The sequence below is a fragment of the Ciconia boyciana genome, chromosome 3 (assembly GCF_034638445.1).
Source record: "Ciconia boyciana chromosome 3, ASM3463844v1, whole genome shotgun sequence".
NCBI lineage: Eukaryota > Metazoa > Chordata > Aves > Ciconiiformes > Ciconiidae > Ciconia > Ciconia boyciana.
This window is the reverse complement of record NC_132936.1, coordinates 84044180-84068042: the sequence shown is the minus strand read 5'-3', so window position 1 is coordinate 84068042 and position 23863 is coordinate 84044180. Positions and strand designations below refer to the sequence as shown.

Here is a 23863-nt window from a genome sequence, read left to right as displayed (position 1 = left end):
AATATAGAGTCCTTTTATTCAGACAAAATAAAGTACCTAGTATCCTGATGAATTTAGGGTGGGGGAGAACAATGTAACAGCATTTGTTGTACGAAACAGGAAATCAGTCCTAAGTTTTAATAGCTTTAACCAATCATTAGAATCTTTTAAAAAAACCCACTAAACTTTGTGTAATTATTTCCCTAATGTGGCAATTACTGGTTAAATCATTGCAGCCAGTTGTTACTGGAATTATTCCTTAGCAAAGTTAAACTTTAACTTGCAAGGAACCTGTGCTTTGAAAGAAAAGTATGTACAGCTGCAGTGTATTCATTTCTCAGGCTAAGAGTTAGAGCTCCTCTTTGTGTGTAAAGTTAATGCCTTAACTCTGCTGTAGCTGTTATTTACCACTGAAACATGGTGCCTTTGATCGCAGCTCTCCAAGTGCTTTACAGAAAAGGATGAAATCATTGTGCTCATGTTACAGACCAGAGCTACAGTGTAAGCTACAAAGAAGTTAAGTGACTCGCCCAAGATCAAATGCCAAGCTTGTCCTGGAACCAGGGTTTGATCTCCAGTATGTATTGCCTGTAGCTACAACTTTCCTGCTGTACTCATTGCACTGAAAAAATGCAGAAAAGGAAAGCTCTTTTAGAAGATTCTGTTCAATGTTCAATGTTACCTTTTCAAGAAAAAATATGTCGCAAAGTAAAGAGACAGCATTTATTTTAATCAACTGTAAGTAAAAGTTTTCAGAAGCTTAAGTCCAATTGACCTTTTAAAAAGTGTGTAGAGCTCCTAAAGTACTTGAATTTTGTAACCCCAAATGCGAACTAAATTGGCTGCATTGATCCAATGCAATTACATAGGCACATTTTTCAAATCTTCCTTGAAACAGCACTGTTAATTATTGTTGAAAGTGGCATGGGAGAGGTCACTGAACTGATAACACTTAGATATAGTGGTTTTAACTCTTTGATATCAGACACCTCTGGGGACAAGCCTACCTAGACAAGCTATTAGACAAATACTCCATCTAACACATTGATTTCTTAACCTAATGAGGAAGATTTTAAATAAGGGTTGAATGGGGCAGTTGACAGAGGCACACAGGAAAATAATAATAAGGCAACCTGGACATGGACCTAAAAATGAGGAGACACATTTATTTATAAATATGGTCACAGTAAAGCAAGGAGAGAGAAGAGTATATGAAGCTAGTCTTAGATGATTGTATAAAACCACAGTAAGGATAAGGAAGAGCTGAAAGTCTTAATACAATGAACAAGATTATGAGTCATTTAGCATAATTTATGGGAAGTATAATGACTAGAATACAAATCATAGAAGACAAAGATTATTAAAATACAGGAAACAGATGGAAATTTTGCTTTACTTATCAAAGATTCATATGCTTGCTCAGTAGTCCAAAATATAGGAAGAACTACAGGGGCTGAAAAAAATCTCTGTGAACTTATTTCAAAAAGGGACACTCCTCAATCTCCCTTCCCCAAACTGACCAAACTAGACTTCAGTACCTGAAGGACTTGAGTATAAGCTGAAAAATACAAGGGAAAAATAAGTTAGAAACTTTGGATCAAGGGCATGGCTTCAAACTATTTACGTGTGAGAGAAATTACATTATAGAAGACCAATGACTTGGGTAAATTGTGAATTCTTTATTGACATCAAATACAAGGCAAAAGCCTGTAGAAAAAGAAGTATAAAAAACGGCAAAGTAAATGGAGACAAAATGAGGTGAAATTGGAAGGAAAACTTTAAAATAAGTCATATTATAAATATAGTAGTAATAAAAACAAATAAACAAAAACCCACAAGAAAAGTGGTGATACAATTCCCAGCAGGCAGGCAAAGCCATCACCTCATTAGTTGATGCCAAGAAATCATGAGTATTATCTGATTTGCATCAATCTTTTGCAAAATTGTCAGATGTTAAACAGTAACTAGCACAATTAAGACCAACAAGTAAAGGTAAGACTTCAACCTAAGTAGGTAAAAAGCAGTCTAGAGAAAGCTTAGGAAGTGGAAAAAAACCCCATTACTAATTAGCTGGGTTTGATGAACTTTGTTCTGAAGCTGATCTGATTAGAGCAGTCATTTCTAAGAACCACAGGAAAGCAAAAGACTGTGGAAAGAACAGATGGTGGTGGTTTGATTTTTTTTTTTTGTATGGAGGTGGTACATTACGAACTAGCCAGCTCACCTTCAATTTTCCTTCAAATGTTTGAAAAGACAATCAAGACCCTTTTGAAAGCACCTCAAAGATGACAAGTAACAGCCACTATGTGTTCAACAAGACTTGACAAATTAACCTAATTTCTTTTTAAGACAGGATAATGAGCCTTCTGGCAATGGGAGAACCAGCAGGTGTATTTTGACCATGACAAGGCTTTTGATACTGTCACAGATGATGCAAGTAAGGTCTCAGCTGGAGATTTTCGGACACAGCTTTGCCTCCCTCCTAAACTGTGAATGCAATAGAGTGCCCAGAGAAGGATCTGATTTCTAGGAAGTTATTCAGAAGGAAAGATTGAAGGAATTGTATGGTTTACCCCAATAAAGAAAAAAAAAATGAGGTGGAATATGATAAACCTAGAGACTATTGGCAATAAGGACAGAAAGAATCTGTTCCTTTGTCATTGCAATAAGTACTTTGCTTAGGGAGGAGCCATGCTCTTGGAGCATCAGCCAAGCCAGTGCTGTAAAAAACGGGGTTTACAAAACAGTGGAAAGACTTCCACTTAGCAATGTTTGGCAATGGACAACTATAAAATTCTTCTGCAGTATATTCTACAGGATCAGCTTTTTATTCCTTAGCAGACAAGCATCAACATATTAAGCAACATGCCTGTGAATGGACTGCGGTAAAGGGATGACACTGGTTACTCTAGAAGGTTTGACAAAATGAGGCCCCTGGGAAACAGGATAGCCATCTCTGTTAAAATCATACTCTAGCTTTCCTCAGAACAAACAACTACCTTACACCTCCTTTCTGAGCCCACCAGCACATCTAATATTGGAAACCAACACTTCATTGCACCAGCCACTGAATTGCTGTTATGAGAACTGGTGAAGAGCAGTAGACCACAAAAGTGATTTTTTTCTTCCTGATGCTTACACGCTTCTGTGAACACAGGAGACATGCTGCACGCTGAGCTGTTTTTACAATAGGGCATCACTGTTAAAAGAGGAAATGAGCAAACATCTTGGTGGTGCCTCCTACCACAGAAACAGAGCTGCTAGATGAAACTCGATTGATCTATGGGATCAATCCACCCTGAACCAAGTCCCTAGGCATAGTTCCAGAAACAGACAGAAACAGGCTTCAGAGAAACAGGTAAAGAAAAAGACCCTGGAAGCACAGCTGCACTTGTGAGAAAGAACAGATCTAAGTCAAGAGTGATGCTTTGCCTACATCCACTACAGCAGAGGGCAAGGAGAGAAGTCATTTTCCTGCCTCTCTCTGTAGCAACACCCTGAAAAACATCAGAAGAAATCTGCAGGACATCTTTTGGCATCATCCTCAATATGAAATCAAGGTTCTACCATATTATAACTGCAAACGGAAAAGGGTGATAAATAACTGGTCTCTAAACTATAATACAATCGGTCTCCTATATACCTGTTGACATCTGTTACACCATGGTGAAACAATACTTTCCAGTTTTGATCCTTTGAGTTCCTTTCCAAGGAGAAAAGCTATTTGGCTTGCATTACAAGATTTAGATATTGATAGATTTCCATATGCAGTATGTGTATCTCATTAATCTCATTGCTTCTCACACTCAGTCCTGAACTGCTATTTTTAGTGTACTTTATTTTACAATGAAGGCTTTTGTGGATTACAGGATCTCCTGGCTTCCCGCTAATAGTGAAGAAGATAATCATCCTATGCTGACTTCCACAGGTACTGAGAAAAATTCATCTTATAAAAAAATTCAAAACAAGCATTACAATCATTGCTCACAAAAGTTGAGGCAATTCTCTTTTTTTGAAAAGCATTCACTATATATATTCATACTATATAGACATTTACACAGTGCTTTTTATCAGAGAACTACCTTCAGCAATATCTGTTGGGGCACATATAAGCCAGACCCCTCTGTTTGGCTCACATACAGCTAGAAAGGGGAAGCATTGCCCATTCCTCTTCCTTCAAAACCCTGAAAATGTTAAAAGGTTTTAAGGCAAAGGGGGAAAAAATACTCTAGGAGTATATTTACAGCTACAAGAGAATCTCTCTCTCCTTTTAGTATCTACAAGCAAATAATGTGCAAAAACAAAGAGCTCCCCTGACTTTCTGGAAGGGATTCAGAATGCCTATTTTAAAAAATATATATATGGTCTCAGGCACACTTTTCTTCTAAATATACTGCACAATGCTTAGTACAGCTGTGGAAACAGTACCCCATGGCAACTCTGCAGGCCTGAGAGAAGAATACATTCTGTAGAGTTCCCCAGACTTACTAAATTGATCATAGGTGATGACCCTATGCTATGGCACTCTTAATATGCCTTACATAGTTATCCAATGTGATGTCACCATAAACAGTATCTGTTCTTTACATCTTCTAGCTATAGATAATGACGGCACAGGTGTTGTTCTTAATGGTCTGGTTCTATAAACCAACAGAATTTGCTTAACCAGAGAAAAGCAACCATAGTAAAAAAAACCCAAACAACAAAGCCTGAAAAAGCACCTAAAAGATACGGCTTCAGTGGGTCTAAATTAGCTAAGGTACAATAAAAAATAAAAGACAAGGCTATTCCCCTGCCCACAAACATCTGTCTAACAAGTGTTTCTTGTGGGTAAACCAAGGTGTTTCTGGCCTAGCCCCAAAGCCAGCCATCAAGTAGCTGCATCACAAACAAGGAGGACTCGGTGCCTTGGTGATAAAAAATTCTGCTATCATGAGCAGAGTCACCAACATGAGTAATTTCAGGGGTTCTACAGTGAGAAAAGTAAGCATTTTGATGAGAAATACAGTGGCTGAGAGAATCGCCATTACCGCTTCTGCCTTAAACATTTCAGGTGGCACGCACTGAAGGAGATGCGTATTCATTTCCCTAACAACAGAGTCAAGAAGACATCTGGCACCATGCAGGCTACTTCTGGAGCAGAAGTGGATTCCCTTTAGGTGAATACCCTGCTCATGGAAATAGCCTGTAAGAGACTATCCAGCATCTCCCCTCAGGAACCACGCACTCAAAAGAGCTTAAATCACTTGACAATATATGTCTAGTATACATCTTTGACTTACCCAGACTACTGGCAGATACACCTGATGTTTGATCCGTCTGCTTCCTAGCACAACTACCTCTCTCCATCAGGCATGGAAAAAAATCTTGCACCCTTCCAACTGTTGATAATGTTTATCAGGCAGAATAAGTGGCATCTAACACAAGGAACAAACATCACTTTCAGTCTGGAAGGTAGCAGAGAGTAAAAAGGCTTTATAAAATATTATTGCCTAATCCTGTCTGCCATAAAAGGGAGTTTGGAAACTTTTTAATTATTCAAGTGATTTGCAAAACAGTGAGGGGAATGAATGGTCCTATTCTTTCTGTTTTCTCCTGGGCCCCAAATATGCAGACTCCCACCTGCTTTCATAACGATTGGCAAGCTCTCAGATGACTAGACTATTCATAGTGACTACTACTACATCAAAGATCTTAGCTAAGTATATCTGAACTCTTGGCAGGGAGAAAGGAGAACATAGCGCTTATGTAAATTCTCTGGCATGCGAAGAACTCAGCAGCTACAGTAGGCATGGCTGCGTTGGGCACCTTTCTTTGGAGAAGTGTTAACAGCTTTCTGCCAAGGAGTTCATAGTTGTGGCCTCTCTGTCTCCCCTTTGGAGACCAGAGTATTCAGGAACATCTTCAGCAGCCACAAGAGATTCAACCTGTCAGACCCTGTAACTGCATACTTTGGTGTGGTGTGAGGGAAGACTGATGTTCTCAGATATAATGCAAATGTTTTTAAAAAGTCTGTTTAGCAGTGTTGCAGAGCACAAATCTCCATATTAATGATCACTCAAAGGAGTAAAACCAAACATTTGACTGAAGTTTGACTAGTTTGGTCACCCAGGCTGTATTGCTGACTCTGCTTTTAAAGCAAACTGTAAAGATTTTGAACAGATAGAGGCTGTTACATTAAGAAGCACTGAACTTGGCCACCCTGATGCCAGATCTCAACTACTGGAAGCAATTCACTAAAGCCTACATGTGAGAATGGTCATTATGCCTTTATTTTTTAAATTGGAAAAAAATCCTTTGCAAGTAATTGAAGAATAGCAATTACTTAAATCACTTAGGAAAAGTATTTTACATGACATGAATAAAATATGAGATGGTATTAACTACAGCTTGCTTAAATGTCACCAAGTCACCAGTGGAGTACCCCAGGGGCTGATACTAGGGCAGTTGCTGTTTAACATCTCCATTAACGACCTGGATGCTGGGACAGGGTGTATCCTCAGCAAGTCTGCAGATTATATAAAACTGTGAGGAGTGGCTGATGCACCGGGTAGTTGTGCCGCCATTCAGAGAGACCTGGACAGGCTGGAAAATTGGGCTTAGAGGAATCTCATGAAGTGGAAATGCATTTGGGAAGGAACAACCCCATGCATCAGTACGCACTGGGGGCCAACCATCTGGGAAGCAGCTTTGCAGAAAAGCACGTGAGGATCCTGGTGGACAATAAGCTGAACATAAGCCAGCAATGTGTCCTTACAGCAAAGGCGGCCAATGGTATTCTGCATTAGGAGCGTTGCCAGCAGGTTGAGGGAGGTTATCCTTCTCTGCTACTCAGCATTGGTGAGGCCACACCTGGAGTGCTGGGTACAGTTCTGGGCTCCCCAGTACAAGATAGATATGGACTTACTAGCACAAGTCTAGTGCAGGGCCACAAAGACAATTAAAGGACTTGAGCATCTTTCATATGTGGAGAGGCTGAGAGAGCTGGGACTGTTTAGCCTGGAGAAAAGAAGGCTCCAGGAGGATCTTATTGTTTATAAACATCTGCTAAGGGGGAATGAACAGGGAGCCAGTCTCTTCTCAGCAGTGTCAAGTGACAGGACAAGAGGCAACAAGCACAAACTAAAAAACCAGGAAATTAGATCTGAACATGAGAAAATGTTTCTATTGTGAGGGTGGTCAAACAATGGAACAGATTGCCTGGAGTAGCTATGGAGTCTCCATCTGTGGAGATACTCAAAACTCGACCAGACATGGCCCTGGGCAACCTGCTCTAGTAGAGGGGGTTGGACTGTTTCATCTCCAGAGGTCTCTTCCAACCTAAATGATCCCGTGATTCTGCGAAATAGAAAAGTAAATCTATCCTACTTGTGTAGCTCTGTGGATTTATTCTCCAGCCTATTAGAACAAAAAGCATTTATTTTGGTTAAAAAAGCTATTTTATCAAACTAGCTAGATCATCGAGGATACTGGATTTCTGACAGTATCGAGATGACTAATTCATATTTGGTTTGCTCATTTTCACTTATGTTCAGGGAGAGTCCATTACACACTTGCAAGGACTCTGGCCTTAATTTAGAATACCTAATAATGCAATTTTAAGCACCCTCAACTTACATCAAAAAATGTACTAGATAACAGAATCTCATTAGCTCCTCAGAACGCAGGCACTGTAGTGATCTGACTAGTTATATTAAAAAAGGAGGTGGCTAGTGAGAATGCGATCTTTTCCATTACCACACACTTGTATGCGGATCTTAATATTACCATTATAACATTGTGTATAAAATAAACTGCTTGTGCAGCTTGGCTTATAATCCAGGCTTGATTACTGATACTCACAGGCCATGTAAATATTTGTTATCTAGCCAGCCTCAGTGAAAGCTCTGTGCAGGCATGTCTTTATAAGATTGGGCTTACAGCTTTGAATTTCACTGCACCACTAGAGACTTTGCTGTATCTTGCCTTTTGCCACTGTGCAAATGGATACTTCCTCTTCTCCTTACTGAAAGGTGGGCTAACACACCCATGGCATGACGGGGGAAGAAAAGAGGGAAGTTCACAAAAGAAGGTGTTAGAAAATATTACAAGGAAAATACTGGCTTCGTTTGCCTAAAAAAAACAACCAAAAAGAAGAAACCAAGTTACTAACCCCCCCAAAACCAAAAAAACCAACACCTCCCCCCAAAACCCCACAACAGAAATATGTTATTCCTTACCTGTATTCTTGATGCTGAATCACATGCAGAATTTATTTATATCAACTGCTCTACCTCCTCTAAGATACCCAGCCAACATTGTAAAAGCATCAAATGACATATTATGGTCACATGAAAGAAAAAACAAGCTTATACCATATGTTTCTGCCCACATCAATTGCAAGAAATTACAGGAATGTTCACGTTACTTGTACTGGATAATTAAAGTAACAATTACATTCTAATGTTCTGAGAACAGGCTGGCAATAGTCTATAGTTCCTGGTTATTCACCAGAGAACTCCTTTGTACATGTTAAGAAAGCATTAAAATATAGTTTTCAAGAAAATTCAGGTCACTTTGCAATACAGTAGCTACAAAACATTTATTTTTTTAAATAAAAACATTTAAATCATCAGGTTTTGTAAAACAGCATGTCAAGTGTTTCTCTTAATCTTTTTAGTGTAAGCACCTTCAGTTTTGTGCTAAAAAATCAACATAATTTATTATTTGGTCAGGCTATTAACCTACATTGAAATAAATATACTTTTAACCCAGACAGATCACTTAATGCATACCAGACTACCATACCTTTCTATAAAGTTTCTCTGGTGACAAGTGAAATACAGACTGTGAAACCATGATTGCAATATTTTTTTTTTCTCTTTTTAATTTCAGTGAAGACTGGCCTATAATTTTAAACTATAAAAACCAATGACAAAGCACTATAGACTATAGCTTAAAAAAACTGCATCACATAAGAGAAATATTTGAGATGGCTTACCTAAATTGTATCAGAATAAGAGGTGGAATACAAATTCCTAAATTAGTTACAACACACTGGGCTGGTCATATCGTGTGTCCCACTCTTATGGGAAATTATCCACTGAACAGGAATAGAAATCTTTGTTTAATTACAAGAGAGATAAGCCACTGATAAGTGAAAACAATATAGCTCACAAAGGGCTTTTTATGCTGATACTATTGATTACAAAACATAGGGTGCAAAATTCAACATTTAAAATTATATAAACCTTAAAAGTACAGAACAGAACTTAATAGAAGTTTACAAGTCAAAAAACTTCAGCACCTGAGATTTTCCTGTAGAAAGCCAGAGATACTTTCTTCAGAAACATGTAATACAATCAACTCCTTATCTCTCAGTATTACATAGGAATAATTGATCAAGAAAGAGTTGAAATATACATAATGCTCCAAAATTCGAATTAAGCCTTGAAGATAAGTCTGCTATCAAGCTATACTTAAAATTTGATCCATGTGCATTACCTAATTGACTTTCTTTTATGAAAACATTTTGTATTAAAACTGGAAGAGACTTCATCTATCCAAATGTTCTGATGAAATTAAAGTTTAAAGAAAATACAAAGAACAGTATGCAACTTGAATTATGTTGACAAAGAACTAAAAATACTGAAACAGAAATAGGTTTGAACAAAATGTAATAGCTTAATAATCTGCTATGCAGGCATTCAGTTTTACGGACAACTAGTGGTTATGTCTTTACTTTGGGTAAACTAATACTTTAAGGAAATAGTTTTCTATTTTCACTTTGAGAGCTGGGAAGTTGCATTTTCTGTGTTCTGCTCTGTGTGATTAAGACTTCATGATTCTATAAGTGTAATTATCTGTCATCCTCAGGGTAGCCACAGTACTGCATATCAGTCTTAGAACAGAAACCTTCTTTTTTAATCCCTTGGTTTTGAAGCTTTAAGCAATTGTGTATTCTATTTAACAATTGAACTCCCAGACCCCAGAGCAAAGGAGAAGAAAACATTTAAAACAAAGGTCTCAACAAAACAGTGTTCTGATGGGAACATAGTAGTTTTATTCTAACTTTATCTAATTTTATTTATGAAGACTATTTAAATGTCAAATGATATGCAAAATTAGGGCTTCAAATACTGGAATGTGAGGGATGTTCCTTTAATGCTAGAAATGCTTTCATCAGGGAAAGTATACTGTACATTTGGTTTTATTTAATCACTTAGTGATACTGTAAAAAAGTAAACTATCAGTGTTATCAAGGTTAAATGTTCCTCCCCCCACAGTTAACTACTTGGAATTTTCTGGAACCTTTCTATCACTTAAAACCAGCCAAGCATATCTGTTTCTATCCTTTAATTCCTAAATATGAATACCTGGGCACTCAGTAGTAACTTTAGGAAGAAAAACTGCAGAGATTATACCGAAAGATTTAATATTAAATTATCGCAGTTTTAAAATTCAAGTGCAGTAAAACGCACCATTGGCTCACTTAAAACCCAACCCAATCATCCTTAAAACCCCATCATCTTTCCTCAATACAAGGTGCAGCAGAGTTTAAAAAACAAGAAGGGGGGCAAACCCCTCTACCACAAACAAAAAATCCCAAACCAAGAATATTGTTTTCAGTGCAAACACTGTAGTCTTCAGAAGGTTAAGAGTACAAATATTTACGTTCCAGTGTATCATTACCTACAAGGAATGTTGTTTCACATTACAAAGTATGTCAAATACCTTTAATCCAATTGCAATACTAAAGTTTACCCTCTCAAATTGATATGGTGGCTGAAACTTAAGTGTTTATATAAGCAGTGTAACTTTCTGGAGAAACTAATGCACACAGTTGAAAGTTCTCACAAAAACCAAGGGCAAAGACTGCAAATTCAGCTGATGGTCCTTAACCAATTTCAGTATCAAATGCCAAAAAGTAACCAGCTACTTCATGAGGAGTGAACAGAGCCTCCTGCACCAGCACCTTAAATCGCGTGCCCCACTCCCTAGTTCTACAGGCCACAGAGGCAAGACAACCACTTCTTAGGCAAAACTCTTCTTGACGGACACAACCTTACTGTATGTCATTCATTTTTTCAATGTGCAAAAGTTAGATTTCTAGCAAAACCCCTCAAACCTAAAGAAAACTTCTGTGGCATTGCAGAGGGAGGTGGACATGTTATAAGCATATGTTCACCTACAATACTATTTTGCTGTGTTGTGCTTTTAGAGTTATTAGCTGGGAATCCAAGGAACATTTGAAAAAGGCACCTACTACACTTTCTTATTTAGCTGCCCATTTTAATATTTTTGGTACTATTTGTCACAGTACATCAGAAAACAGCAGCACAAAGCATTAGATGGACAAGAATTTTATATTTGTTCCCCTTTAAAAAGCAAATATTTTTAAAAGGAAAGGCACTCACGACAGAAACTCTCTCTCCAGTTCATATATAGATGGCCGACAAGTTTTGCTCTTCATTCTACATAAAGGCACAGTACAGTCTCTGTTTTGACCTTCCACGTCAATATCAAGTAATGAGGGCATGTGGCAGTTAGTTCTTTCCTCTGTATCTGGCAAGAAGTTAACATCTGGATCTACATTGCCCTCTAAATATTCAGAGTCTTTAGAGTTTGGTTTAATAATACGTGGAATAATCTGCCATGCATCAATTTTACTTCTTAGAGGAGAAGGTCGAGGCCTTGATATAATATTGACAGCGCTTTGCTTTTCAGCTGAAACACCGCTGTGATCGCTTCTTTGTTGAACAGATGGAGAGTGCAGAGCTCCAGTAACTGATAGAACTGGTAACATGGAGACATCATTGGTTGAAGCAAATCCATTAGCTAGGGGAAAGGAAAGGCCAAACAAAAAAAGGACAATTTAAACCATGTGACTTCTTGATTTCTTTGCCATTTGTAAAACTGGATTGCCATAAACACTAGTGGGGTTTTTTTCCCACCAGAAAAATTAAGAGGCTTGTATATTTGTGGGGAATCTCCTAAGAGAGGACCAGCAGTGGTCAAGTAACATTTTTGCATCTATACTCTCTGCTAGAGCCCATAACAATTTATTTTTTATTGCTACAAGAGATATGTAGAGCAAACATTAACCACCCAGTAACTGGATTAATATTAACATTGGAATAAACCCCCACAAGTTTGTCCAGTTATTATGAGTAATTACGTATGCATAGAGTACCATAAAGAATATTATATTTAAGCCATGATAGAACACCAGTACTGAAATTTAGAACTTCTTTTAAAAACTCATTAATCATGAACTTACCCGTTTACATGAAAACCAGACGTAAAGACCTTTTTTTCAGCTTAAATTTTTACCAATAGCTTAACTTAAGGATTCGTGGAACATGTGACATAAATTCTAGTTCAAGCAAGCAAATCAAAACTTACCAGACTTGTTTTTCTTGACATTAATAAATGTGCAGTACTAAAATGATGCTCGATCACCCACCTATGCAGACTGTGAAACTATATTAAACAAGTGTACTCTCAGTCTCAGGAAGTCCACAACTACATCATGCATGCACCTGACACATTCTCAGTTTATTTCAGCCATAATGCTAATATTGTACATTTCACAAAAAGCCAGTTCTTGCCAACATGAAAAGACCAGGGATACCTATTTTTGCAATACCTGAGAAAAATAGGCATCGCCTTAAAATTAACCATCTCTTCCCCTTAGATTTCCATACCCATGCTCCTAACAGGATACTATTCCAAGTGCAGGTAGTTTATTCAGGGTTCAGACACAGAGGGCTTACCCCCATACAATTATGGTGGCTCAGCTAACACATAACAGTGTAACAAAAATCTTAGCAACTCATTAGTGAATGGTCAGTTTCCCTACATTTTAAGTTCTTAATTACCCACCTGTGGTATGAAAATTGTTCCCATCTGATAAGGTTCGTCTGTGACCCAACACACTTAACTTTGTTGAGGAATCATTTTGCACATTTTGAGATTCTTGTTTCAGACAAAGATTAAAAGGCTGATTTTTTAATCGTGTAGAAACTGTGTTAGGAGCCAGCTGCATCCTCTGTTGTCTCTTACTTTCAGAAGTTTCAGATGAAAAGTCATCAGTAGAACTACATGGACCACAATCACCGAGCACAGTGCTTACAAATGCATCTTCACTATCAGACTGAAGTAGGCATTTTGTGGAAATGGAGGGCATAGAGAGAAGATTCACAGTATTTGTAGCTGGATTTAGGGATGGAATACTTGTTTCCTCTTTCTTGGACTGCAGTCTTGTAGGGCTGGCACTCCTGCGAAATTTTGAAGTACGCTGAAATATTCCATCACGCTTCTTCTTCTCATCTTTAGGCAAGAGTTCATCTGGACCCTGCGATTTGTTCAGCTCTCTGATATCTAAGCCCAGGGCAACAGATGCAAGGAGGACAGCACACCCATACAGCACTGAATCAGTCTTCTTTTTCTGCAGCGTCCTGCTCAGACTGTTTGTAGGTGTCATTTGAGGAGTACTATTTGTAGAACTAGCAGAAGTTCCTTCTTCAAAGCTCTCATGTTCTACTGTATTCTCTCCCTGATCATCTTTCCAAAGAGGTAGATTAATATAGGCCTGATTCGGCAACTTAATTGGCTTTGGTCTTTTACCGTCCAAACCTTCAGGGAGAAGTTTCTTATCAGTACAGACACCTATAAAACATTACAGTTTACTTTAAGATTGCAATTCAGCTATTTTGCTATTGCATGTACACCATTATTTCCTTTCACTTGGACAGGTATTAATCTTGAGGTATACTGTACAGCCCCTTTAGGTGCAGTCAGAAACTCGGAGACTTACATTGTAAGATTCAGAAACACATCCTAAGCCTAAACCTCTTCAAGTTCTCTTGATAGTCTTTAAAATAGCAGAAGTACCGTTTTGCTACAATTTCATCTTTTTAGCAACTCAAAAGCAAACTCTATTAGAAGCAACTTGCAGATCAATCTTCCTGAGTATATAAGCTAACTGTAAACAAATTAAGTTTTCCACATATGAAAGACTTACCTTTATTTTAAGAGATGTATAATGTATCTCCCAACCTTTATGCACTCAACACAATTGAAGAGCAGATATTGTCTTTGCATTTTCTGTGATACTTGAGGATTTGCAACACTTTGGTAGTGCTTTTCAAATAACACGGAAAATATTTCTGTGTATGGATTACAGTGAAGTAATTCACTATAAACAAACTGCCAGATAAGATCTGGAACACATTCTTTACAACACTTTCAATTAAGCTGTGTTCCAAAATCCAGTGAGTTACTAGAAATTTTTCCAGTTAATTCATTAGGCCATGGTGGTGTGGAGTAAAAAGTAAATTTGACATCTCATACCTAATGACAAATAAAACGGAAGGTATAATTTGACTTACATGTGTTATTCTACTATAAAGTACTGAATACTACAGAATAAACACAGAAATATTTGAAATGCAAATATGTAAACTTGAATAATCTTCTCTGTATGTAGGGATTTAGTAGTAAGGTAATAAATGTATAAAATTACTATTTGTGAAGCCTTGATTTATACCCCTACCAGTATATATGAAGATGAAAATGCCTTTTTCCTTGGGGGGCGGGGGGGGGGCGCAGCAGGAAGCAGTGTCTAAGCAGCTTACCATTTCCTCTTCCAGCTGGCATAAATCTAGCCGCTGGTGTGGACACCAAGTTATAGCACAGTTTTTTTCCCTGACACTGGTAACTTAACTTTCTCAAATAAGAGAATCTGTAGTATAGAAAGTGTGTGCAAATTTGGAAATTATTATGAATATTGTATAGCCACAGCACATTATAGTAATGGACATAAGCAACATACAGCTATTATGTTCCTGATCCTAAGAGGATTAAGTATTTTTTCCTTGTGATTTACCTGTAAATCCCAAAATGTTGCCTAAACAACTTTACGATTTGTAATTTAGATATTTTTTCTTGAAAATTTAGAGAATAAGTCTCATTTAAAAAACGGAACTAATATCTGGGAATACATCAGGGCTTACAGGTTTTTAAACAACTTTGCATTTTTTTTAAACAACTATGCAGAGCCCACTAACAACAGAAGTCATTAATGATCATTTAAATGTCAAGACAATTACTGATTTAGATATTTCTTTTTAAAAGAAGCTAAAAAGTGGTGACTGCAGACCTCATATACAGATCAGCCTGCAACTCAAAAACATGGAAAAAAAGTCTCTGTGGTACTGCTCACACACCATGTATATTTCTTAGCTGCTAATGCTGGAAACATAAAGATGTTAACACTTGCTTATTTTAATAGATAGGTTTTTTGCACAGGAAAATGATTTGTAGCATGACTAGTCTTCTAATAATCTGCACAATCTTTGAGGAATTCAAGCAATAATATTTATAACACTGGAGGTAGACTTAATGCCATTAAATGGCAACTTTCACTTTTTCAAAAATAGCTCTTACCTTGGTCCACAAATAGTGACGCTAAGGGAACACCCTTCTGATTTTTCATTAAAAGGGTTGACCAAGGGTTGCTGCCATCTGAAAGGGGTCTTATTCTGAAATAACAATAGTTATTTTGATATTACAGAGAATACCATGCTTAAACACACTTTGACAGAAAATTACTAAAACATCTTTCTTTTTAAACTAAAATATGTACATAACTTGAAAACAGTAAAGCTTTCCAAAGGTAAAAAAAATTCTATATAATAGCACAGAGTCATATGATTATAAATTTATACATGCCTTATATCAGGTATTCCTTATAAGATGAATATTTCAGGCCTAAAAAGAAAGCCACTGAAAAATGGGCCTTAACTACCTATTGAAAAACAAAAGCTGGTGAAAACCTGGACAACAATTTCACTGTGTCAAAGAAATGATGTGACTATTGGAAATTTATTAAACATAGTGACTTTAAAACAAACAAAAATATCATAAAGCAAGTTTCAATAGATGGTCTGGAACCAACTACTGCCACAGGTAAATGAGTGGACATCTCTACAAAGAAAAAAAAGGCACTATAAATAATTATACTAGAAGAGACAAGGAAAAGGATCTCTTGCTTCAGAAAAAACTGCTAATCTCCAGTTTTGAGCAATCAGAAAAAATAATCTGAAAGTGAAGGTGTCCAACTGATTTTCAGAACCCTTTCACCCTGTTTGCCAGTGTAAATGACGTTGCTGGTGTGACTTGTGCTTCACGTATGCAAAGTCAGCCAGTGTTATTTAACCGTACTGGAAGTGCCCACTGGGGGTCATGCTTGCAGTTCCTCAAGTCAGTCTGAGGAAGGGCAAGAAAGATAGACAGGCCATGAACTTCTGGTATGCACTAGTAGCTCAGCATCCCAGTATGTTCCAAGTCTCAAAAACCAGAGATAAAGGGTAATAGATAAGAGCCACTAAAACCGTAAGATAAGTAAGAATTTTATCCTCAAGCCTATGTGGGGGAGCTACTCATTATTAATGTAATTCCTAAATTAGATAAAAGGTAGGACTGAGTTTTAGCTGTAACTAGAGACTGCAGAACTTCTCTCACTATGTATGTTAGTGATTCAGTTACCAAGAATGCTTAGTATTCTCAAACAAACAAAATGTAGTAGACATACTTGTCCTTACAATCTGCACGATCCTTTGTTTGAACTGAACTTGGTCCCCATGTACAACCTCTCTTTTTAAAACTTCTCTTCACATCTTCAAACTCTTCTTGGTGATAAGTTGCGCTCCTTCCCCAAGTTCTGTTGCTTTCATCTGAAGTTACTAGAGATTGGATTTAAAAACACAAACAAAAACATCCCACACATAAATCGTATTTCTAAAACCAAAATATTTAGACAGAACATTTTCTCCACTGCAAAACCATTTTGACACAGTTAACAGAACGAGTAGACAAAATTTGAGATTTTTCTCTTTTACAAAAACCACCACACAAACTGCGCTGATCCAAAAAGATGAGCAAGCAAGAAAAATAATTTTTGAGCTGACAAGAGACCCAAATTAAAGATAAAGCAGCAAAACAATCATATTTTCCATGCTTCCTTTAACTGAGAACCTTACATTTAGGTAATTCAGACAAGTGAGTTAGACTGAGCACTTAAATTCCAGTGACGAAAATATATGCTGTGGAACAATTGGTATCAAATGAAACAGAATTTTCCAACTGTGACAATGATTAATGTTTTCTTTCTCACTACACCAAAACAAATGATACTTTTAAAGTATCTAACCTTCATTAAATGCTTAGTCTGTCACTGTCTCAACTGTTAAATTAAACAGAACCGGCACCTTTGAAACATAATGAAATCTTGCCTTTTTTCATAACCCCACTGGGAAGTTCATATTCACTTGTGATATCTACATCTTGCTGGTACACATATACACTGTTTCTTCGGCCATTAGTTGTGTGTGTAACTGTTTTGGGAATCACTGAGGAAAAATTAAGAGAATGTAGTAGAGATCTTAGTCAAGCTGATTTCAGAAATGGAACTGTTTCCCTTATATTTTTATCTTTGGGTCATAAAGCCTAGATCTATAAAGGCACTAAGCATCTTTTGATAGAGGGTTTTTACTGTAGGGTTTAGAGGGTCCTCTTTCTAGGACCAGACCCAGGCAAGTAGATTTTTTGTATACGACTGACTAACTGGAAGAGTAACTTGCTATCAATTTAGCATGCTTACAGCTATGATGGAGAGACCTAAGAGAAAAACAACTTAGTTATAAAAGCACAATAAATGAAGTGGCATTTACGTGCCCATGGTTCTGCCACTCCTGCACTGCACAGCAGTCTCCTCCTGCCTCACTGTACACCTTCTCACCAGCACAGCTTCCCCTGCGGTATGGCACTCTACTTGCCTTCTTTACACTCCCATTTTCAACCGCGTTCCAGGACCTATGGAATATATATCTTACTGGTTTTCCTCGTCCCTTTAAAACACTTTTCAAAATCAGCTGAATTTGTTTTAATAACAAGATTTACAATTAACTAGATTTTTATTTTAACTTAAAAAAAACTTTTAGATTTGGAAGCTAGTCTTGCTCATGACAAAGTGAAGCAATCAAGTAACCAATTGTTAGATACGCCTGTTCAAATCACCTGTATTTGAGCAAGTCTTGAAACAAAGACACTTTGAAGTTAAATCAAGATAAAACATTATTGTGGGAAAGAGAATTTATTTTGCACAGGTGCAGATGGGTGTGGAAGCTGAATTGTTTCAGCTAGATACTCCTGAGAGATCTGATAAGCTTTTAGGTAAAGCCTAGTGATCCAAACTCAGAAACAGACAAGTACTTCTTTTGAAGAAGAGCCTTTAAGGTTGTCCTGTATGTTCTAGTCCTACAAATACACGTCTGCTCAAATAAACAGAAAAGAAAAATCCCCAGTGGCACTTAGCACACATGCAAGGAGTGGCACTGCTATAGCTTACATAAGGCTATGCATTAAAAAAAAACCCTCAAGTTTTCAGAATCATGCCAATACCTGACACTTGCTTCATTTCCAAGCATTTCTTGGAAAGGAAAACCTTTCTCTCCAGAGCAAGGAGAATCAAAGATAAAATGAGACAGTCTTGTTTATATGTAATTATGACATTTTACTAAGAAAAACCTTTCTTACCTTTCTGCAGTAAAAAAACAACCAACCAAAAAAAACCCACCACACGGTTTGAGGTTGGGAAACCATTATCAACACAGATACTGTGTCAGCTAACTTCTGAAAAAGACTTTATGTAATTTTCCTTCTATCTCAAATTTTCATTAAGAAAAGTAAGACAGGGTTTGCCCACGTCTCTCCTTTATTCACAACATAGGGGTAAGTAACAGTCTTCACCCAGGGAACCGTATCAGTTACAGTTCAAACAAATAATAAAGTTACTGCCAGAAAAGACACCACTTCTCCTTTAGACATTAACAATGAAAAGGATTTCATAAGGCAGACGTATTCCAAAGGAGGTGAGAGATCTGGTTTCTATCCAAACTTTAAACAAAGTTTCAGGTTGGTTAAAAAAAATAAAATTAAACTAGCTACAGAACAGTATGCAGAAGGAAAAATCCCCATGCATTTTGATTTCCCTTCCTCCTTATTTACATCTGATAAAGCCAGATTCTGAAGTAATTTCCTTCAGAGGCGACTACCATCGCAAGAGAAGATAGTCACCGTCCATAAGCAATAATCTGGAACAGGTTCCATTGATTCCATATATGGATAGAAACTTGAGGCTTTTTCACATCACATAGCATTCCATGCTAAATATGGACAATCAGACAATCTACTTTGCACAATAGATCAGACAGTACAAATGCAAGCAGTGAATCCTGTAGGAATTGTTTTCTATCTCTACATATGTCATTCCCAAATATAAATGCGGGAATTATGAGATATAAATAAGATCAGTTTTCTTCCATATTCATGGTACCTCCACTACACGAGCATGAACACACCTTCCCTTCTGTCATCAGTATACATGGAATAATCTAGGCCGACAAGCGTACCCACAATTTTATTTTTGTTTCTTTCTCTTGTTTTCAAAAAAACTAAAGCAAGCTTTCTTTATTTTCTTCTAGCTTTGTATTTGCTTAAAGCTTGCTTCTCTTTTGCCATAAGCAAGCTGGGTTGCTGGCTGATTCTTTGGCCTTTCCATCTCACGTGACTCCCTTATTGTCTGAATTTCCCCCCCCCCCCCTTTTTTTTTTTGATAGTCCATAACCGATTTCCTTTATCAACTCCAATACCTAATAAAAACTTGTTTTCCATCTTCCATGGGTTCTAAATGTGATGCTTTGCCTTTTGCCATTATAAATTTTGATTCTTCATTGTTTTATCCCAGTCAGTTTACAAATGAGTTCCTGAAGTTAAGGAAAGCTATGATTTAAACCATTCACAATCATTTTGAATTACTGAAAATTAGTTAGCATTTTAGCAAGATTATCCCTCCCATCAAAGAATGAGTTGCAAATGTTAGAATAAGTTAATGGACCTGAACATAAGACAGAAATCTGACTGGAATTTGATACTACTACCAGTGTTTCAGTGAGTATATGGAACAGTATCTATTGACCAAACCAACAAATAGAAATGGTGGAGACTTACATTGTATCGCTCGAAGACGAGGAATTATTGTGGGGCTACTTGATGGACTAGAGCTGTTACTGTTTAAACTCCTCCTCTTATCCAGATTGGGGGATGCCTGCACTGTTATTTTGTGCTGGAAATCTATAAGATAGTAAAACAAATCAGTTTTAATGTTCTAAAAAAAAAAAATCTTCAGGAGATTGTACTGTTGTACTACTTAAAATTAAAGCTATATAATGAATTAGACTTGGTAGTGTAAGAGATGTTCATATTAAAAACACTGACAAACTAACTCTTAATGTGACAATTTAGATATCTAAGTCAAACAGGCAGGATTTTACACCTTCACAGACATTATATGATAGGTTTGCAGTAACATCAACAAAAGCAGGTAGGTCCAAGTGGACCCAAACTGAGACACATCCACATCACACATTATTATTCAATCTTGTTGGTTGTCACAGAGGGAAAGAAAAAATATCAATATTTCATCTCAAATCAATCAATATTGATGGCAATCAGATTTGCCTTATTTTTTTTTAACATGCAATTCATAAACATAAAAAGTATCACTAACAAAGAAGTCGCATCTATGCGACTTGTCAGAAAAACAAGACATGTCAGAAAAACAAGACACCAAACTACAGAATTACAAACATAGCAAAGTAGTAAAAAAATAACAACAAATATTGGCAAGTAGGAAAAATTTCATGAAATAAAATTTGATGATATGCCCCTCTCTAAATCCCCATCATCAGTGCAATTAGATTGTATGCTATTCTTATAACAGAACTCTCTCAAGGACAAGTTCATCTGGATGATTCTTAGCAAAGAACTAAGTGGTATTCTGAGTAAAACTATATTTTATCCCTGTTTCAAGTTAAATATGAGCAGAACTGGAAACAAAGGACCAAATAAGCCTGGAGAAGAGAAGGCTCCGGGAAGACCGTATAGCAGCCTTCCAGTGCCTGAAGGGGGTTCTACAAGAAAGCTGGAGAGGGGCTTTTTACAAGGGCATGTAGTGACAGGACAAGGGGTAATAGCTTTAAACTGAAAGAGGGTAGATTTAGATTAGATATAAAGAAGGAATTCTTCACTATGAGGGTGGTGAGGCACTGGAACAGGTTGCCCAGAGAAGCTGTGGATGCCCCCATCCCCCATCCCTAGCACTTCAAGGCCAGGTTGGATGGGGCTTTGAGCAACCTGGTCTAGTGGAAGGTGACCCTGTCCATGGCAGGGGGGTTGGAACTAGATGATCTTTAAGGTCCCTTCCAACCCAAACCATTCTATGATTCTATGAAATATTTAGTTTAAGCTTGTGATCCAGCATAAACCAATTTAACATGCTTGTCTGGGAGGCTGTAGTGTGATTTTTATTTTATTTACTGTTATTATAGCTGTTAAAGTAAGGAAAAATAAGCTTATTTCACTAGTGCTGAAACAGTACTCTAAATATTACTGCCCTCTGTCTCTTTCCAACTACCAGACAGCTATGATTTGGTCAGACCTGTGTTAGTGTGGCATTAAGTTCTTACTGCATTAGTAATAAACTGACAGACTTGACCTGGAAGCCACGGAAAGGAAGCCCATCAACACCAGGATGCTGCTACCACTTTTGAAGGCTTTCCAGCCATTGGCCTAACCTTGAGTTTCCATAGTGCCATCTCGTGGCAACATTAAGGAGGCACCACTAAACCAGTCCCTGACACTAAAAAAACCCGACTCTCTACGAACACACCTCCTTTGCAAAGGGGGCATTTCAATGCGTTCATGGGTGGAATTAAATGCTCTAGCATTCAAATGATTCCACATTTGTATTCTGAAATAATATCTTCTGTTGCTATTACAGTGTGTTCTTGTAAGTAAGGCACCAAGGATTGTAACTGCTGTGCTGTATTTTGTGACTGCAATAAGCATGCAATTTGGATCTACCGCACCTGTACCTCAAAGCCTTTATGAAGTGCTGTTTTTCTATGATGCATTTGCAAGTTTAGGGCAAACAGCACTAATGTTTGACCATGTTAGAAAGCTCTGGGATGTGATAAAAAGGTACTTTTCTATTTGCACAAAAAGAATGATAGCAAAAATCTGAACTTCAAATGAGTCTTAAATAATTTGGCTCCCATGCTAGTAACTTTTCCCTCCAGATACAATGGACTTCTAGATGAATCAGGTGGAAGATTCTTCCAGCTGAAATGAGGACTACTCCACAAGAACATTATATGTGAAAGTTGTTTTCTTGGGTTTAGGGGGTGAAGGCCATACAGTTCTTACTATATCCTTTTGCACTATCAGAGTAGAAGGACCTGGCAATGAATTAAAATAGTAGCCAATACTGAAAACATTAACCATGGAACTGAAGCCTGCATATTTAATTGTAACATACATTGTGAACTTTAAAAAAATTGCAAACCTGAAGGCAAACTAATTCTGTGTCCATCTTTAAGTTTTAACCGGCTTCTTTTAAATTTGCCCTTCCTCTTCTTTACATTGGGTTTCTCTTGATTTAACTGGAATATCATGATATTCAGCTCACGCTCCAGTACATCGATCTCACGTTCTGCTAACTGTTGCTCACGGCGCTTAAGTAATTCTTCTTGAGATTTTTGCTGAAGAGCTGCTCTTGTCAACTCCTCTTCTCGTGATCGAAGCTCCTGAAGATAAGATTCACACAAGTGAAACTAAGTAATAACATGAAGGTTGTATCAAAGGATATATAAAGTACACAGTAGGTTGTATTTCCTTATCTATTTTCATGATGCACGATATACACGTAACATGCACATGCAACCTTCTGACACTCTTCCATTCTGCATAAGCCAAGATTCTGTATCCGGATGCAATCAAGCATTATAGAGATTTCCTTTTAACCATTTAACTTGAGTCACTTTACTTAAGGTAGGTAAGCACTGGCAATGGGGACAACACATCCAATCAAAGATTATCAGCTTACAGACTGGCAGAAAATGTGCTTGAAGTACTTCACATCAGAGACTCTTTCATAGCATGAAGGCTGCTCTTAGACAGCTCCTATACACTAACATAAAGTCAATGACCTGATGAATACACAAATGAATGCCTTTATCTTAAATTTTCTAACCTTTCCTGTTTTTCAGCCACGTATTAAGTAGCACTTTTCTATCTAGAAAAGCAATCAGTATTACACTGAATGAGGGTTAGTGTAATAGGACAGACCAAGTCATAAGACAGAAGACAGCTGTTTCTTAATTAAAATCTAGCAGGTATCTGTGTAACATCAAACAGCTACTAACCACTGAATTACACCACAAAGACTCTCCAACCATCAACCCCATAGAATAGTTGTTCTTTTCCCTTTATTATTTTTTATTTTGGAGAAGGAAAAGCTTTAGTGAGGAAGCTAGTTAATTTTTCAGGGTAAATGAATCCCCAAGGCTAAACAGCTGTAAACCTACCATCTTAAAATTATCTTAATCTTCAGCTTCCAAAAGCTGTTAAAATATATCTGAAATTTAAGTAGACCTCCCTTCATAGTATGGGGTATATTATACATGAAACAAACTTACCCAGAAGTGTTGTAGTCAGTACTGCTAATAAAAGAGGCTACAGGAAAAGGAGAAGCTACAATGTGACTGATATGGTATGTTTCTCACTACATAATTTTTGCATTTTTACATATGACTGTGTAAATTCTACCTGGATAGAAATTGAAATTCAATTCAAAATAGAAAACCAGCATTTGAAATTAAGCTATGCTAAAAGTGCTGGATACTTAAGCATCTTATTCCTATTTAAAATTCATTCATTTTGTCACTGCACAATCTTATAATTGTGGTGGTGTTTGGTGGTTTGTTTTTATTTTTTTTTTTCC

General features: G+C 37.2%; 1 protein-coding gene across 4 annotated transcripts in view; it reads right to left on the bottom strand.

Annotated features, from left to right (window-relative positions):
• Positions 1–8604: 8604 nt before the first annotated feature.
• MAP3K21 (mitogen-activated protein kinase kinase kinase 21) overlaps positions 8605–23863 on the bottom strand; it is a 44459-nt gene continuing 29200 nt past the window's right edge. Inside the window, exons 5-11 of one of the 4 annotated variants that reach the window (XM_072856364.1) lie at positions 22427–22667; positions 20032–20154; positions 17232–17372; positions 16556–16706; positions 15409–15503; positions 12844–13596; positions 8605–11796 (exon numbers count right to left, since the gene is read on the bottom strand). In XM_072856364.1, coding sequence (XP_072712465.1) covers positions 11372–11796; positions 12844–13596; positions 15409–15503; positions 16556–16706; positions 17232–17372; positions 20032–20154; positions 22427–22667 — 1929 coding nt within the window. In that variant the 3' untranslated portion in view covers positions 8605–11371. Of the gene's footprint in view, positions 11797–12843; positions 13630–15408; positions 15504–16555; positions 16707–17231; positions 17373–20031; positions 20155–22426; positions 22668–23863 lie in introns of all 4 variants that reach the window. The other 3 variants (XM_072856362.1, XM_072856363.1, XM_072856365.1) reach the window with 3 other exon arrangements.